Genomic DNA, 13,721 nt, shown 5'->3' with positions numbered 1-13,721 from the left:
GAAATGTGACACTGCGTCTCCTCATCGCTATAAAAGAGCAAAACCTCAGATTCCAGCAGGCATTTCAGAGCAGCCAGACAGCACTGAAACTACATCACAAAATCACAGATCCAAGATGAAGGCCTGGTTCGTTCTGTTCCTGCTCCTGCCTCTTTGTATGGGTAAGTCATTTCACATTGTTTGCTATCACTGTTGGAAGTTTTTCCTTTGAAATTGTAAGTGGTGAATCCTTGCTGAGAACAGCTGAAGTGTTGTCAATTTCTACAATACTTACGTATTTTTCTTTCTACTTTCAAAGAAGAGGATTTTGCTAATTTTCTATACGGCGATTTTAATTAAAAATTGTAATTGTATTCAATTTTTTTTTTTTTTTCAATTGTAATCACATGCTACTGCAACAGGGGGGTCCGGTGGCTCAGTTGAGGTCCATGCTGACCTGGGAGTATGCATGCTCTCCCCGTGTTGGCGTGGGGTTCCTCCGGGTGCTCCGGTTTTCCCCACAATCCATAGACATGCAGGTCAGGTTAATTAGAGACACTAAATTGCCCATAGGAGTGAGTGAGTGTGTTCGCGTTTTTGTGACAAATCAGGACATAGATTTGTATAATGACAAGGGTATGACATAGGTATTACAAGGAGAAGGTGACTTTTCAGGACATTACCTGATGTCCCCACTTTTCAAAACGCTTATAAATCACACAGAATGGTGTATTGAAAATCTGAAATAGCACAAAGTTTCCTGTAAGGGGTAGGTTTAGGTGTAGGGCAATAGCACATACAGTTTGTACAGTATAAAAACCATTACGCCTATGGGATGTCCCCACTTTTCACAAAAACGAACGTGTGTATGTGAGTGTGTGTGTGTGTGTGTGTGTGTGTGTGTGTGTGTGAGTGAGTGAGTGTGTGAGTGTGTGTGTGTGTGTGTTGGCCCTGTGATGGACTGGCCATCCATCCAGGGTGTATGAAATGTGCTGGACTAGACTCCCATATTCCTATGGACAATTTAGACCCTACTTAGGGACAAGCAGTGTAAAGAATGGATGGAGGTTACTACAATAAAGTAATAAAATGAAAAGTAATAAAAAAGCAATGTCTAAATTCAAGGAGTTTCGTTAGTTCATTACTATTACATGGTATTTGTGAACAGCATAAAGTGTGAAAATGATGTTAAAATGTAATTCACTTAAAGTGATCTAAAAATAATAATTTTGGTAATACTACAGAAATGTGAGATATGCACTAGCATTCAAAAGTTTCAAATATTTTTGGTGTTTTTGAAAGAAGTCTCTCATGCTCACTAAGGTTATATTTGATAAAAAAAATTATATAAAATCTGTAATATTGAGAACTATTATTACAATTTAAAATAACTATATTCTATTTGAATATGTTTAAAATTGCAATTTATTCCTGTGATGCAAAGCTGAATTTTCAGTATCATTCTAATATGTTAATTTGGTGCTCTAGAAACATTTCTTCTTATTATAAATGTTTAAAATGGTTGTGCCGTTTCATATTTTTGTGGAAACTGTTAAAAATAAAATTCTACAGAATTTTCTGATGAAGAGAAAGTTCAAAAGAACATAAATGCCTGTACTATCAAAAAACAATTTTCTTTGCTGAATTAAAATATTATTTCTTCACAAATAAAAAATCTTACCAACCCCAAACTTTTTAACAGTATTGCAACTGTGTTTAAAAACTGGTAAATTCATGTACCCTATTTATTTTGCTATTCTATTGCATTAACATGCAATTTTCTGAAATCCTTCATAACACCAAGGTACTTCTTTTGACCCCAAACTGAACAAACTAAAGGTCCTTTTGTGTGTTTGTGTGTTCAGCGGATCATTACATTGAGTGCTATGGTGAAGACTTTCTGATGGTGAGGAACATGGTTCTGCAGTGCAGGAGTAAAGTTCCTCAGGCCTGCTACACCAGAGGTAAATGAGTGTACAGCACAGTCAGCTGAAACTCAAGGGCAGCTTCAGGGCAGAATAAACACTGCATGTTTGTGCATTACACAATCAGCGGAATCGGATGAAAACACAATTTCAAAGGACACTGTAAAGATTTCATAACAGTGATAAGCTGTTGATACAACAAAGCTGTATTGGCGATCAGGGCATTGTAACAACTCCTGTCATCTTACACATACCAGCAGTACTAACACAAAGCCATGGTGGAATGGTAAAAGTAATGGATTAATTAAGATTAAAACAGCTGTTGTATGTTAAATAAAAACACACCTTGAAGTACCTTACCTTAGTATCCTGTTAGCTGATATGGGTAACATAACTATATTATATAATGTAATAACAGATATTGAAAATATACTATAGTTTAATGTACTAAATTATAACTTCTTCATTGCAAATGTGTAATTACTAATAATTTTAAATACATGCAAGTTTCAATAGAAATTACATTAAAGTATATTGTAGTTTACCATAAATGGCTGTCAGTACATTCAGCAGTTATGCAATTACATATAAAGATGTTAGTACTTAAGTCCTATACTGCAGTAGGAGATTTGAACACATCTTACACATCGAGGGTGTGATAATTGATCTGATATCTGATATTTCTTCAACAGCAACTGGAGAGAAAGGCTGTGTCAGCGAGGTATTCTGTCAAAGGAAAGGCTGGAAATGTTGTCATGAAAGCCGGTGCAACGCTTGATCCTCACACAGAGTCTGCTAACAGCCAGCTTCATTCATGCCTCAGTCCTCTTTGATTTAATTTTATACTCTGACACAAATGTCTTCAAATAAAAAAAGTAATTTTCAGAAATCAGTATGTGATTTTGTGCTTTCACTTGGCCATGTTGCCCAAAGTTTATCAGATAGCACGTCACACAAAAAACTTTGGTCTGGCTGGTTATTTATTTGCACAGCAGAGAACAGGCAGTTTTGCTGAGTCAGGAAGCGTCTCACTCAGTGAGGTGCTCTGTCGGTTTCACCACAACATAACCTTAGTATCTAACACAGACGGTTGAAATCAATAAAGAACATAAACATCATTCTAGGTCTGCAATTTTGCTTGTTTACTGGTCCAAACTTCAGAGTTTACAGATGCACCAAGTCTGAAGGGTCAAGGTTTGGCTGGCACGAATCCATTAGCCCATGCTGGTTGATAGCGCTAGTTCACGACTGTACCATCTGGCAGCAAAAAGCAACTTTCTTCTTTTTTCATTGACAGTCATTCAGAATTAGCTGTGTATTCTGATAAAAGTTTTTTGCAAGCAACATATTGCTAATATTTATGTTCAGTTTAGGGCGACAAAAGAATCCTACCTTGAAGAGCAGCATAAAATTGTACTATATACATATATATACACACACACACACACACATATACATATATATATATACATACATACACGTATACATATACATACGTATACATATACATATATATATATACATATACATACGTATACACAGTGGCGTGCACAGACCTCCAGAGGGCAGGGGCAAAATGGAGGGGGTTTATGGGTTTGGTCCCCCTCAGCTAGGGGTGGGCGATATGGCAAAAATATCAAAAAATTTTTTTAAATATCACGATTCACAATATTATCACAATTCTTTGTCATGTTGGATTTTCTATTTTGCAAGCTGTTTGAGCATTACAGCCAAACTAATTTCCCTATTATAAAGACAAAGCCTTTCAAGGTAACAAAATATTAAAAGGTATGGCGGATATTTAGGCCAAAGTGGGTGAAGATAAAAATATTTGTCATTATTTTATCTTTGTTATTAAAAAATGAGAGCAAAGATACACATTACAAATACACATAATATACAAATAAAATAAACAGTGTTTTATTTTCAGGTAGTCTACAATAGGTGTATTTAGCAGGAGCATTCAATAAATTGAATGAACAAATATAAAAATAAAACACTATATAGATTGATTCCTATTAAAGCAACTGTATTAAAGTTTTTCAGTCAAGAGTAGTGAATGATTTTTCTCTTTGTGTTTGGTGTTTTATTAACATTAAAGGAATAATTCACCCCAAAATTAAAATAGGCTGTTTGATTTTTATACCTTCATTTACTCACTCAAAAGTTGTTTTAAACCTGAACGAGTTTCTTCTGCTGAAAATAAATGCTATTTTGAAGAATGTGGAAAACCAAACAGTTGCTGGTCTACAGTGACTTCCATAGTATTTTTTTTTTTTTCTACTGTTAAAGTCAATGTGGACCAGCAACTGTTTGGTTATCCACATTCTTCAAAATATCTTCTTTTGTGTTCAGCACAAGAAAGAAATTAATACAGGTTTGGGACAACATGTGAGTGAGTAAATAATGACAGAATTACAATTTTAGGGTGAACTATCCCTTTAATTACAGTCGGCAGCATGTTTAGTATTTATTATTTAGTATTTTAGTATTTATTATCCTAAATTAGATGCACCTGTTTGAGGTCGTTAGCTGCATAAAGACACCTGTCCACCCCATACAATCAGTAAGAATCCAACTACTAACATGGCCAAGACCAAAGAGCTGTCCAAAGACACTAGAGACAAAATTGTACACCTCCACAAGGCTGGAAAGGGCTACGGGGAAATTGCCAAGCAGCTTGGTGAAAAAAGGTCCACTGTTGGAGCAATCATTAGAAAATGGCTAACTAAGTGGCTCTGTAAGAAGCATATCAAGGATCTGGCGTGGCCTAGCCAGTCTCCAGACCTAAACCCAATAGAGAATCTTTGGAGGGACTCAAACTCCGTGTTTCTCAGCGACAGGCCAGAAACCTGACTGATCTAGAGAAGATCTGTGTGGAGGAGTGGGCCAAAATCCCTCCTGCAGTGTGTGCAAACCTGGTGAAAAACTACAGGAAACGTTTGACCTCTGTAATTGCAAACAAAGGCTACTGTACCAAATATTAACATTGATTTTCTCAGGTGTTCAAATACTTATTTGCAGCTGTATCATACAAATAAATAGTTTAAAAAATCATACATTGTGATTTCTGGATTTTTTTTTAGATTATGTCTCTCACAGTGGACATGCACCCACGATGACAATTTCAGACCCTCCATGATTTCTAAGTGGGAGAACTTGCAAAATAGCAGGGTGTTCAAATACTTATTTTCCTCACTGTATATATATATATATATATATATATATATATACAGTGCTCTCCAAAAGTATTGGAACAGTTAAGACAAAATTGCTCTGTTGGCTGTGGAGTCAAGACATTTACAAATATGATTAAAAGATCAGCACTTTTAGAGTTTTATCCCTCTATCTGATGTGAGCATAAGTATTGGAACAGTTGCCTCACAGGTCTTTCTGAGTGACCAGCTGTGTTCTGTTGCATTAATTCTTCAGATATTAAAAGCAGGGAATGTGTCGTATCAGTTATATCCATTACTTCTGAATTCTGGATCTTGCATTCAATGATGACACACACAAACCAGGATGAAGATGAGGGAGCTGACTTTGAGAGAAAAGCAAGCAATTTGGATGCTAAAAGAAAAGAGGAAGTCAATTAGAGCTGTAGCAAAAACAAAGGGCATAGAGAAATCAAGAGTTTGGAAACCACCAGCGACACCAGCAACCAACAACTACCTGATCGGCTGAGAAAACAACAGTAGTTGATGACAGACAAATCATAAAAGCTGTGAAAATTAACCCTAAAAGATGTGTCTGTAAAATCACCTACAACTTCCAGAAAGCTGGGGTGATTCTCTGACAATCTACTGTCCTCAGGAGACTTTGACACAGAATTACAGATGCTACACAGCAAGATACAAACCTCTGACCAGCTCCAAAAATAGAAAGGCAAGATTAGAGTTTGCAAAAAAGCACAAAGGTGAGCCAGAAGAGTTTTGGAACTGTGTTTATGGACCGATGAGACAAAGATGAACCTTTATCTAAGTGATGGGAAAGCAAAAGTGTGGAGAAAAAAAGGGAACTGCAATGATCCCAAGCATACAGCCTCATCTGTAAAGCATGGTGGAGGTGGTGTCATGGCATGGGCATGCATGGCTGCCTCTGGAACAGGCCCTCTCAACTCTACTGATGACTTAATGTATGATGACAGTAGCAGAATGATTTCGGAAGGGTACAAAACCATCTTGCCTACCAATATTCAAGAAAATGCCACCAGATTCATTGGGAAGTGCTTCATATTGCATCAGGACAATGACCCAAAACACCCTTCCAGTTCAGTCAAGGAATTTATCAGGGCAAAGAAATGGAAAGTCTTAGATTGCCCAAGTCAATCTCCAGATTTAAATCCGATTGAACATGAATTTCACCAGCTGGAGAGGAGAGTAAAGGCAGAAACTCCCAAAACAAGCAACAATTGGAATTGGCTTCATTAAAGGCTGGGAAAAGTATTTCAAAGGATGAGACCAAGAGTCTGGTGATGTCTATGGGTCACTGACTCACTGCTGTGATTGTGCGCAAGGGATCTGCAACTAAATAATAGCTTTTAATCTTTTATATCTGCCTTATGCTGACATCAATGAGTGGGATGAACTCTAAAAGTGCTGTTCTTTTTGTTTGGTAAAACTTGTATGTGTTGAAACAGCTTATAATAAAATGTGACATTCTGTAGTTTTGCCTCATATTCATCTTTTCATCATATTTGCAAATGTCTTGACTCCACAGCCAACAAAGCAATTTTGTCTTCACTGTTCCAATACTTTTGGAGGGCACTGTATATGTATATACACACAGATAGATTTAAATTAATACCGTTTCTGATAATGCAACCAAAAATGTATTTGTATATTAAACAACCAAGCAGTAATGTCAATTTTAGAAAATACAGTAAAGCTGACCGATGCTGACATTTTGTTGACCAAGTGAAGTGTGAAAGAAATGGTTCATCCAAAAATTCAAATTTACTGAACATTTACTGACCCTCAGGCCATCCAAGATGAAGATGAGTAGTTTGTTTCTTCATTCAAATATATTTGGAGAAATTTAGCATTACATCACTTGCTCAGCAATGGATCCACTGCAGTGAATGGGTGCCGTCAGAATGAGAGTCCAAACAGCTGATAAAAACATCACAATAATCCAAACGTTTCTTCTATTGGAAAAGTCCACATCAAAATCCACCAACATATTTGTTTGAACTGTTTGTTCTTACCATAGTAGATATATGAATATCTGCATGTAATTATATCTGTAATTACATTTATAAACAGTGCTTATTTCTCTCCTGATTCAGATGAATCGGTTTCAAAAATAAATAAATAATACAAAAAATAAAATACACAAATAAATATATAATCAAATAAATAACACCAACTAATCTACATCTTGAAGTGGCTATAAGGGTATGTACATTTTAATACATTTTTATTTAGTTTCTTTTTAGATTTTTGGCGAATGATTAAGATATAGTTCATCCAGGTATTCAAATTAGAGAAATATGTAGAACAAATTACTCTAGGCATTGCTAAGAGACAGCACAACAACATTTTTAAAAAGTTTCTTTATTTTTTTAATTCTTCAGTATTTTCTGCCCATTGGCAGGAATGCATAAGAGACAGATTGGCTCAAATTTTGTCACAAGAAGAAGAAGAAAAAAAAAAAGGTTTTGCCTTTTCATATTTTGTTAACATAATTGAATCAATTGCATAATCAGGATCATCATTGTGGTTTTCATAACTGCCATTCTGTTTATCAGAAAAGCTTCATCTCCGCACCTTTATTCGAAGAGGATATAATCAGACGCCCTGCAGACAGCAAAGCATTTGGAAGTCCAGAGCTGTACTCAAGCCCAACATTTCCACCAAGTGTACATACAATCACAAGCTGGGCTTTTCCATTCCCTCTCTCTCCCTGTGTATGTTTTGGAAATTAGCTCTTGGATATTAGCAGATATAAAAACAAACAGCAGTCTCCTCAATGGTGAAGACCAATACATTGACATCAACAGCTGCACTTTCACTCTTGTGTTTTTGAAAACGCTCTCGAAATACCCAAACCCTTCACCATTACTACTACCAACACATTTACCATTCTCTTCAATATCAAATAACAAGGCAAATAATCTGTGACATTCAAAAAACATTTCTGTATGCAACACTCCATTCGGCTTACAGGTTCCAGATAAACGAGTATGTTCTTGGAAGTGACAGGTCTATAGAAAAGCCTTGGAGTCTCCAAACAGAAATATCCAGGTAGAGAAAATCTGGCCACAGTGCGACAAATCCTAAAATCTGAACTCATGCCACAAGGCCACTACACCTGCATCTGCAGGAGAACAGTCCCCCAGCTTTTTTCATGGATGAAAACAAATATGGAATCATTGCCCTTGCATTTCAGAGAACCTCCCTACCCAAAAAATAGCTATATACATACAGGTACACCAATATATACACAATAAAGCCAGCCCTGAATGCAACAACAAAGATCTGTGAAAGATCGACATCCTCGTTTGCAACTTGTGTAAAACTTCTGAGAGTTGCCCTTTTGCTATCAATGGTATCCTGAAGTTTTAAAGAGTTTTAAAGAGTCCAGTATTCTGATACTCAAGTCACACTTAAAAAAAATGTCTGAATGCCATTAAATTAGATGCATGAATGAGATTTTCAAATTTCACTTTTCTGAGCCATTTGTCAATTTTGATTGCTGGTGTTTTGGTGAATTTTTTTTTTTTGTTGAAGATTTTTTCCTCAAGTTCACACGTGTAGAGTATCGCAATAACTATTAATATGATCAGCTAACATTTGACTTTTGCATTAATTTTGAGCGCTTTTTGTGAAATGTCTTGCTTTAAAAGTGTGCTTGTACTATGTTTCTGGACTGTAAATGCTACTTGCATTTACTTGACACTTTACTATCTAATGCTAAGAAATTCATACATGTTTAAGTGTGGCTGAAGTTTCCCACTGTATAGAACAAGACAAAAACATCAAACATGGATGTTCATGGAAAACCTAAGTAAGGCAATCTCAGTGAAAACCTTCCAACTTGCTTAACAGGAACAGTCCATAAAGCATACATAAAAAGGTATAAAAAGGTAACTGCAGACCAGCTGAGGGGCGTTCATCTCAACACAGTCAACAGCGCAAACGTTGCATAAACACACCAACACCACGAAAACAATCGGGTATCATTCCATCTACCTATCTAAACGCTGCTAAAGCCACCTAATCCACTATTACAACCATTTCATGCACTTAAAAATCACCTAAAACACCTGGATCAGACACATATGAATTTGAGGCAGTTGGGTAAAATACTTAGTATCTGAATGCTGATGTGTATTATGACATACACATTACAGATTGTCATTCTTTCACAATTAAAAAAAAAAGGAAGAAAGCCCAAATTACTGTAAATGTGTATTTGAATCAGGCTTCTCAATACCATACGTTAATACAGCATCGCATCTTAAAATCTGAGCGTGTAAACCATGCTTTCTCATGCCTTTGTACACAGAGACCACACATACAATGCGTTTTAATATTCTGCAATGGTTTAAAATCTAGAGGTTGTCTTCAAAAGCTGCTTTGAGAGCTGTCTCTTCTGGTGTAATATTGATGATTTAGGTTCCCATTCATCAAGCAGCACTGGAGGGAATCTCTCTCAGCAGCTGCTCTCTTGTTTTTCTCTGATATTGATACATTTTCGAGAAAAGAATCGCCGTTTAATCTTCAGTGAGCTTCTGTTTCATCCATATCTCCATGCATTGTTGAGGGAAACACACAAAGGCTTGGGAGAGCATCCTCTTACAAAAAAAGTACTGTGGCAGTACCATGGAACAGTACCATGGTATCATATGGTAGTAAATTATATTCAAATGCTTTTGCATTCTCTTGTGTTTGTTCACAATTTTTTTTTTTTATGATGGAAATAACATAAGTTTGGGGGACTATATTTCAGAGCTTTTACGAGCAAACTCAAAGTTTCTCAGGGGAACGCAATAGTTTTGGGAGAAAACGCAAATGTTTTGGGAATGAATGCAATATTTTTAGATAAAAGCAAATGCTTCATAAGAAAACACAAAGATTCTCATCGGAACAGAAGATGCAAATGTTTTGCAAACGAGCGCAAAATTTCTCAGGGGAATGCACTACTTTTGCGAGAAAAAGCTAATTTTCTCAAACGAACGCAGTACATTTATGAGAGAATGCAAAAGCTTTTTCCTCCCATCTCATCACCATATATATATATATATATAATATGATACCATACTCAAATACCATGATATTCCATCCTGTCAATGTCAAAAAAATTGCCCAAATTACCTAAATTAGACCAATATGGTACAAATAATATCATGGCATTATTATGGTACTTTCTGGTACTGTTTTTGTAAGCGTTACAAAAAGGAGTGGGAAAAAAACATTATTTCATCCATTGACTTTCTTTCTCTTTTGGACTCTCTCCAAAAAGAGTGATCCTGAGAAAATGTGAGGGAGAGAGGGGGAGGGCGATCACCCTTCAGCGGAATGAAAGAAGCGGCGACTCGCGCGCACATACACACTCACGCACACACATTTAAGACTCGTTTAATCTTTCGTTTCTCTCATTCGATAAAAAACAAGAACATCTCAGTCCAATGAACAAAATGACAAGAAAAACAGTTCCAAAATGAAACCTAAAAACAATGCAGTCTCAGTGAGAAGAGTCATTTGGATGCAAGGCTAAAACGGATGGTATGAATATAGAGGAGGTTCTCCAGTCCAACAGAGGAAACTGAGGGAGATGTGAGGGTGGTACGGCATCTTTAGACAGGCGGATGAGACTGAAATTTTTTTATTTATTTATAAAAAATAGCTCAGCTATCGCCATGCAGACCCCATTTTGAGGCAGGTCAGGCTTGTGCGAGTATGTGTTACTTGTGTTTGTACTGAATGAAGTGCTCTTCTGTTTATGGCTACTCTTCTGTAAAGCGGCGATAATTGTGCCGAGTTGAAATTCAAGGTGTCCATGACCATGGTGACCTGCAGAAGCAGCTTGAATTGTTGAGGTCCTTGAGTCCGACCAATGAACCAGGGGCACCTGCCTGGCGTCACCAGACATACAAGTCCTGTAGTTTTTGGCTCAGGGACAGATGCTATGCAAGCACACAAATTAGCTTTACATGCAGTCCTCCACCAATGTTCCCAGAGAGCGAGAGAATACAAATGAACATCATGTGATTTTTTTTAAGCTTTACTCATTTAAAGAGATAGTTCAAAATGAACATTGTTTACTCAACTTCATGTCGTTCCAGACCTGTATGACTTGACTTGCCTTTTGCACAACAAATAAAATTATATTTTGAAGAATAAAAGTCAAAGGAGTCCAGTGTTGATTTGGACCCAATTGACTTTTGTTCTAAGGACAATAACAGTCAAACGATTTTCGAAAGATCCTCGAAAACATCTTTGAAAGATCCTCAAAAGATCTTCTGTCAAATCTTTCAAGGATCTTTCGATTATAGAAAGATCTTCGAAAGATCTCCTAAAGATCATCAAAACATCTTCGAAAGATCCTCAAAAGATCTTTGAAACATCTTCAAAACATTTATGAAATATTTGTGTTCCACATAAAAAAGTCAGCCATACAGGTCTGGAATGACATGAGGATGAGTAAATAAAAAAGAACACTCATTTTTGGGTGAGGAAAGTGTGGAAAAGGTTCTGTAATTCAGCTTAATTCACCCTTAGTTACTGATCCTTAATCAATAAGTATATTGATGTATATGACAAATGCCAATTAATTGAAAGCATATGTCCATTTTATGTTGTATTTGTCCGTTTATATGAAGATGCATGTTGTTTGTATGTAAAACTGGTAAATTGTTTTTCTTCTCTTTTTTAATGTATCACAGTTACTGATGTGTCTATGCATATGTGTATTAGTGTTTGTGTGTGTGTGTGTGTGTCAGTGTAAACTTGTATGTGTTCTAAATCTTTCCAAAGGTTTTTAATTACACATTCCAAATCTCTCACCATCCAATCCAAACCAATGCCTCCACAACCACATCTACTGAATGTCAACATAACAACAAACTAAGACACGAAAAACAAAAAGAAAATCTTGAAAGGATAAAAACTGAGGAGACCCTGCTTTTGTAATCCGACAGGAAGGCTGCAGTGACATGCTGGTGCCTTTGGGCGGGCTATCGAGCAGGCGAGAGAAGGGGTCGGGCCACCTTATAAGGGAGGGTTAAAGGTCGTGCCCTCATCACTGGGTGTGGCCGTATCGTCGCTAGGCTCTAGGCTGTCCTTGGGGCTCAGGGTGCTGTCGGATGGGGGCGTGGCCTCATCCGAAGGCGGTGGGGTTTCAGGAGAGCCGTCCTGCTGTCCATTAGGAGTAACCGTGTGCAGGGGTTCGGGGGGAGTGGGAGGGGGAGTGTTGGTGTCAGGTTGGGTGCTGAGGCGAAGCGAGGCTGGCACCGGCAAGGGCTCAGTAAGAGTGTGGGGAACGCTGGGTACCGACGGCAGGGTGCGAGGGGTGGAGTTGTGCAGCAGGGAATCACCCAGGCCCAAGCTGGAGTCGCTGTGCACCAAGGACGAGGTCTTCTCCACCAGACGCCACTGCATGATGCTCATGTCCTTGCCGCCCGTTGAAATCAGATGACTGTCGCTGTGCATGAAGCTCACATTTGTCACATGACTGCTGTGGGCGCTGTACTTGTGGCTTGGGGCCTGCAATTAAATAATAAAATCATTAAAACATCAGATAAAGAGAGAAAATAATATCCCCCAAGCTTCAATTACAGTTCTTGATTTGGGTGATATGACAAAAATATCATATCCAGATATGAGTAATTTTATTTCACGATAAAGATATCGCAATATATATATATATTTTTTGATCCATCTTTATGAAATCATTTTTTTTGATACCATAGAAATTTCATAATTCTTGTCACCAGTGTCAATAATCACAAAAACTAATACTAGCTACAATACTAAAACAAAACTCAAGCTCACTGAAGACAAGTAAACAGTCAGCGATTAAATAAGAATAAGAAACTAATTACAAGCAATAGGACACAAAACTACAGTAGAACAAATGAATAAGAAATGCTACATACATTGTATAATATAATCAAATTCTTATGAAAGTTACAAAAGAGGTTTAGTCAAGAGCAGTGAGAGATTTTCCTCTCTTTTGTTGTTTGATTAACATGTATGACAGACAGCGGGAATATTAGACTGCTGTCACTTTATGAGCAGCCTGGATCCAACATAATGGCTGTTACACATGGGTTTTCTTTCTCAGCTGTTTGCTTTCAATTAAAACCTGAATTACTGTGTTTACGAGGATAGTTGCAAAGATGGGCATTTTGACATCCAATTGTGTGTATTTAACCATTCAAGGCCTATAAAGTGCCAAAAACAACTCCGTTCAATACTCTATGAGCACTGTCTTCACATGCATGTGCCTCTCTGACAGCACTTAGAAACAGTCTCTCAGATAAAAAAAAAAGGTCAGTAACTGCTCAGACACAGTCTTTCAGACAGCACGAGCATATAGCGAAATGAGTTCTTGCTGCTGCAGATTGTGTTTCAATGGCTTAAAATCACTTGTTGCAATGTTTAAAAACATGTGCAAATGATAGGTTTTCGTGGCCATGTAGCATAACAAATTTATATATTGTTATATATTATTTATAATTTGTATATTGCCCACCCCTACTTGTAACTTACAATGGATTACCAAAATAAAATTACAAATTTAGGATAGCGACTTGGTTCAATCCAATAATTGTTGATGGGATGGAGGCAGATCTGAATTTCCAGTCAATTG

General features: G+C 37.1%; 2 protein-coding genes across 5 annotated transcripts in view; one reads left to right on the top strand and one right to left on the bottom strand.

The window, feature by feature from the left end:
- Window positions 1-2,796, top strand: wu:fj16a03 (uncharacterized protein LOC335475 homolog). Its single transcript, XM_058796160.1, has 3 exons — window positions 1-161; window positions 1,845-1,943; window positions 2,597-2,796. The coding sequence occupies exons 1-3, from the start codon at window positions 116-118 to the stop codon at window positions 2,680-2,682; spliced, it is 231 nt and encodes a 76-aa protein (XP_058652143.1). The 5' UTR covers window positions 1-115; the 3' UTR covers window positions 2,683-2,796.
- A 7,674-nt stretch (window positions 2,797-10,470) lies between these two features.
- LOC131551907 (echinoderm microtubule-associated protein-like 4) overlaps window positions 10,471-13,721 on the bottom strand; it is a 96,851-nt gene continuing 93,600 nt past the window's right edge. For all 4 annotated transcript variants that reach the window (XM_058795129.1, XM_058795127.1, XM_058795128.1 and 1 more), the window contains one exon: window positions 10,471-12,613. In XM_058795129.1, coding sequence (XP_058651112.1) covers window positions 12,119-12,613 — 495 coding nt within the window. In that variant the 3' untranslated portion in view covers window positions 10,471-12,118. The remainder of the gene's footprint in view (window positions 12,614-13,721) is intronic.

Source organism: Onychostoma macrolepis, chromosome 13 (assembly GCF_012432095.1).
Source record: "Onychostoma macrolepis isolate SWU-2019 chromosome 13, ASM1243209v1, whole genome shotgun sequence".
Classification (NCBI taxonomy): Eukaryota; Metazoa; Chordata; class Actinopteri; order Cypriniformes; family Cyprinidae; genus Onychostoma; species Onychostoma macrolepis.
This window is presented reverse-complemented; position numbering and strand designations above follow the sequence as displayed.

Bases quoted from the DNA above. Each gene is read 5' to 3' on its own strand.
- wu:fj16a03 (XM_058796160.1), top strand. From the start codon at position 116: ATGAAGGCCTGGTTCGTTCTGTTCCTGCTCCTGCCTCTTTGTATGG. The intron at 162-1,844 runs GTAAGTCATTTC...TTGTGTGTTCAG, and splicing joins GCTCCTGCCTCTTTGTATGG to CGGATCATTACATTGAGTGC. The intron at 1,944-2,596 runs GTAAATGAGTGT...TTTCTTCAACAG, and splicing joins TCAGGCCTGCTACACCAGAG to CAACTGGAGAGAAAGGCTGT.